The 4,773-nt window shown below is 40.4% G+C and overlaps 1 protein-coding gene across 1 annotated transcript; it reads right to left on the reverse strand.

Annotated features, from left to right (window-relative positions):
* Positions 1-523: 523 nt before the first annotated feature.
* LOC127122656 (uncharacterized) lies at positions 524-3,411 on the reverse strand. The gene is made up of 4 exons (XM_051052957.1): positions 2,984-3,411; positions 2,020-2,765; positions 1,526-1,746; positions 524-1,447 (listed from the first exon to the last, which is right to left on the reverse strand). The coding sequence occupies exons 1-4, from the start codon at positions 3,409-3,411 to the stop codon at positions 524-526; spliced, it is 2,319 nt and encodes a 772-aa protein (XP_050908914.1).
* Positions 3,412-4,773: the final 1,362 nt, after the last annotated feature.

A 4,773-nucleotide genomic window follows, 5' to 3' on the forward strand; every position in this document is an offset into this window, starting at 1 on the left:
AAACATCTTTATCTAAACTCCACCATTGTTCATCATTGATCACATACACACCAAATGTTTGACAAAATTGTCAGTTGAGTTTCATTCATTGGAATCAGAATTTAGTGATAAGTGCATTTGATTTGATAAGATTCTGGTGTTAATACTCTCTATCATTCATGTTCAAATCCAGCAATAAATTCGCGTGTCCGGTTTTCTAGTAGCGGTTCAGAATAGACGGAAGTCGATTCGGGACTGTAATTTTCCGCTAAGTTTCAATAACTCTGATAAGATTTTTAAATCCGTTTATTTCAAAAGAGGTGATCTATTCACCCCCCCCCCTCTCGATCACTAGCCACACCGTCTAACAAAAGGATCTTGACTGAAAACAAAAATGCAATTTTATTCCTAAATAAGTTCTTGAAACGAAGGGGGCCCTATAAAGCTTGTCCATTTTCCTTGGGCATAGCAATGGACTTATTATTATTTTTAAAACAGCAAATTAATTTGAACTAGAAATCATCTTCGGGATCTCGATGGCCTTCTAGTTGCTGAGAGTTATATCTAGTGAACAGTGGCACACCAAGTTAGGTATCCCTTTTTCTTTTTCATCGACCACGGCCACTTGACCTTCATCGATATATCCCGCACCGTGGAAGGTTTCTCGAAGTGTACAAAGTTTCTTCTGGTCTCTCTTTTGAACTCCTTCATTAGCTGGTATGTAACCCAGCCTGAGCCGATCCTTTTTCTCTGGTTTCTCCAACAGCTTTCCCCAGCCTTGGGTATCTCTACCCTTGATCAATTTTGATATCTTTTCCCATGGGGATATTGATTTTTCTTTTCTTCGACTGACTACTGCAATCTTTAAGGACTGAAAAGGTATTTCCAATGTTTCTCCGTCCGTGTTTATGTATTTGAAGGATGAAAGGTGGCTAATGAACATGTCCTCTTCCCCTTCGACGATTATTAGCTTATCATCGATTATGAATTTCAATCTCTGGTGTAAGGTTGACGTTACAACTCCTGCAACATGAATCCAAGGTCGTCCAATGAGACAACTAGAGGATGGATTGATGTCCATTACTTGAAAAGTGGCCATAAAGGTATGAGGTCCCACAGTTATTGGTAAATCAACTTCCCTAATTACCATCCTCTTTGAACCATCAAAAGCCTTGACCACCAAGGTATTAACTTTCATGGATGTTCTTACATTATTAAGCTTTCCCAAAGTATTTTTAGGCATGACAATCAGAGATGATCCTGTGTCCACCAATACCCGTGATAGGAGACTATCTTGGCATTTGAGGGATATGTGTAAAGCTTTGTTATGAGAATGTCCCTCTGGTGGTAATTCATCATTGCTAAACCTCAAACACTTGCTAGCAGTGATATTAGCCACCACATCATCAAATTGATTTACCGTTATGTCTTGAGTAACATGGGCTCCATTTAATATTTTCAACAATGACTATCTATGGGATTCAGAGCTTAACAATAGAGATAGTATGTATATTTTGGATGGTGTCTGACTCATTCGGTCTACCACCTTGTAGTCGCTCTTTTTGATCAACCTTAAGAATTCCTCGGCTTCTCCTTGAGGTATGGTCTTCCTGGAAGATTCAACTTCCTTATCTTTTGAACTTTCAGGTGTCTTTTCTTTTGATCGTGGCTCAGGAGAAAACACCCTTCCGCTCCAGGTCATGCCCCCAATTCCAGCAATATTAGTGATTGCTGGTTCTAACACTATAAGTTTGTCTCTTACATATGCTGCAGAGTTATAATTCCAAGGTACATGCTTAATGATTTCAAATGGGAACAGTGCAGGAACATGGAAGACAATATGGTCCTCTGACTTCATTGGCATTTGAAATGGAACTTGAGATGGAATTGGAACTGGTATTTACACTGATGTTTGGGAATACCTTTGAAATGGTGCTGGATTTTCCACTTGCTGGTAGGGGATCTCAAAAGGTGTGTTCCCTTGGGATTCTATGAATGAGACATCTTCTAACTTCCTAGTATACCCAATTAAAACCAAACCTTCACTCATCATTTGTTGAAGACATTCCTTCATCTTTTCGCATGTGTTTGGATTGACGAGGCAAATTTTATAGTTAGCATGTAACTCTTCGAATACCTTGTAACCAATCAATTTTTCACATATCTTTGATATGGGAGTCCTCACTTGATCCATCCTTTGGGTCAGAACGGTATCATCTAGTCCTTCCACCACATTGATAGTTGGACCATAGTGTCTTGGCATTGGATTTTCCTTCAGATTTGGACCCTCTAGAGAGAAAGAGATAATCTTGTGATCTAATAAGTCTTGTACCTTGGATTTAAGTGCCAAGAACTTATCAGTATTATGTCCTGGTGATCCGGTGTGGAAGTCACACATGGCGTTAGCATCGTAACCACGTGGAGGAAGATTCGGCGGATGTGCCAGAAGTTTAATCTCTACCAATCCCTTTTGATTTAAGTATGGCAAGACCTGAGTATATGTTATAGGTATGGGGTCAAATTCCTTCCATGGCCTTTGCTGATCCCTCTGGGCGTACCAATTTTGTTGATTTTGTTGAGTTAGTGCTCTAGCCTGTTGTGCTTGAGGCTTAGAGTATGCCTGCCGTGGATATTGATAAGGACCTACTGCAACGATGTAAGGATTGTAAGACGCCTGAGAACTCCCTTCCACTGTGACAAAATTGGTCTCACCTTTCTTTGAATTGTTACTGTTGGTGTACCTTTTGTTACAGTTTTGATTTAAGGATGGTTTTCCAATCTTACCGCTTTTCAAGCCATTTCCCTAATTAATACTAAGTCAGCAAATCCTCTAGACACTGAACCGACCATATTTTTGTAGTAAGGGCATTGCAGGGTGCCCACGAACATGTCAACTAACTTATTCTCCAAAGCTGGAGGTTGTATGCGGGAAGTCAGTTCTCTCCACCTTTGGGCATACTCCTTGAAGAATTCACTACCCTTTTAGGACAGGTTTTGAAGTTACATGCGATTGAAAGCCATATCTAGATTATACTTGTATTGCCTTAAGAAGGAATTAGCTAGGTCTTCCCAAGTCTTGACATGGGTTCTTTCAAGCTGCGTGTACCAGTCTAGGGATGCCCCACTTAGACTGTCATGGAAACTATGCATCATTAGTTTTTCATTTGCTGCATAGGCAACCATATTTCTGACGAACATCCTGAGATGGTTCCTAGGGAAAATGACACCCTTGTATTTCTCAAAATCAGGAGTTTTGAACTTTGGAGGTATAGCAACATCTGGTACCAAGCACATCCCCATAGCATCAACTCCGAAGATACTGAAACCTTCAATCACTTTTAGTCTTTCTTCTAGGGTTTTATATTTGTCTTCAGTTCTTGTTTCCCCAGTAGTGGCAGAAAAGTGAGTAACTGGTTTACTTTCTTGGACCATGCCCCTAAGATCTTCCTCCTCATATTGTTTGCTTAGATCCACATAGTTGTCTTGCGGAATTGGTATTTATACGGGACGAAATGCCCCATTGTGAAGAAGGGTTGGGATAGACCCTTAATGAAGAAGGGTATAGTCCTTAGCTTCACCCCCTTGGATGTTAGAAGTAAACCCTTGTAGAGGGTTACCATCACCAGGTAGGGGTGTGGACATGGAAGTAGCCTTCCTTTTATCAGTCTCACCCTCCCTTGCTAACATGTTGGTAATGGCTCTCGTGAGTTGATCCATCTTATCCTTCATTTCCTCCATATTTCCTTTGACCGAGTCCATATCCACCCTAAGTGCTGCCTGGTTCTGTTCAAGTTTCTCCATGGCCTTCTTACGTTGAGCTCGAGTTTTGAGAGTCAGGTTGTCACAGTTGAAGATACTACGGAAAGTATGAGAAAAATGATTTTTTTTCAATGCATATGAAGTGTGCATGAATGCCTGATGGTGTGTGTAAAAATGTTTTGCTTTTATTTCTTTAGGGAACATTCAAAACCCATTGTCGCACATTTTTAGGAATATGAACATGATTATAAATAGCATAGAAATAACTTTATTCATAAATTCAAAGCAAAGGTTCGTATGAGGATGATGCCCGCGGATAACAATATATTAAGTAATAAAAACGGAAAGACAAATTATCAAAAGCAAACAAAAACTAGAGTGGTTCCTCCATGGCCTTCTTCAAGTGGGCCTTAAACTCCTCAAATATGACATTGCATTGCCTGATAAACTTGAGTACTTCTTGGGGAGTGTTGTGGAAGTTTGCAACACCATAAGCTCTTATGTACATCCTAGGGATGTCCCAAACTAAGTTGTTAGCAAACTCTACTAGGTCTGAATGTTTAACCCTCCATGCTTTTTCTCGATCACCTTATTTCTGGACAATGGCTTGAGTAGCAGCGGAGAGGTCCCTTAGGTGCTGGATTTCTCCCTCTAGTTGTGCGACCTAATTGGTTAGGACTTCATGATCTTGGTTTTGAAGATGCACCTGCTACCTAAGTTTCAAGAGCTCTTAGTAGATCCTCCTTCAATTAAGTAGCAGCATTTGCTCGGCTTCTAAACTTAGTTGTCGTTGCCTAGCAGCAATAGTTTGGGATTTCACAAGCGCCTCTTCGAATCCACGGATTTGAGTTATTACAATGTTTTCCCTTTTTCATTGTTTCCATACGACTATTTCCCACGCCCTCTTCCACCTCTGACCTTCAACTTGGGCCTCCTTTAACCTACCATTGAGATTTTCAAAGTTAACTTTGGCACAGAATAAACCCCCTAAAGTCTTTTGTCTTTTACTTCTTTCGGTCCGGAGTTCCTCCATAT

Source organism: Lathyrus oleraceus, chromosome 2 (assembly GCF_024323335.1).
Source record: "Lathyrus oleraceus cultivar Zhongwan6 chromosome 2, CAAS_Psat_ZW6_1.0, whole genome shotgun sequence".
NCBI lineage: Eukaryota > Viridiplantae > Streptophyta > Magnoliopsida > Fabales > Fabaceae > Lathyrus > Lathyrus oleraceus.

Bases quoted from the DNA above. Each gene is read 5' to 3' on its own strand.
- LOC127122656 (XM_051052957.1), bottom strand. From the start codon at position 3,411: ATGGTCCAAGAAAGTAAACCAGTTACTCACTTTTCTGCCACTACTGGG. The intron at 2,766-2,983 runs GTAACTTCAAAA...TGGCTTGAAAAG, and splicing joins GATATGGCTTTCAATCGCAT to CGGTAAGATTGGAAAACCAT. The intron at 1,448-1,525 runs GTGGTAGACCGA...TCCCATAGATAG, and splicing joins TCAAAAAGAGCGACTACAAG to TCATTGTTGAAAATATTAAA.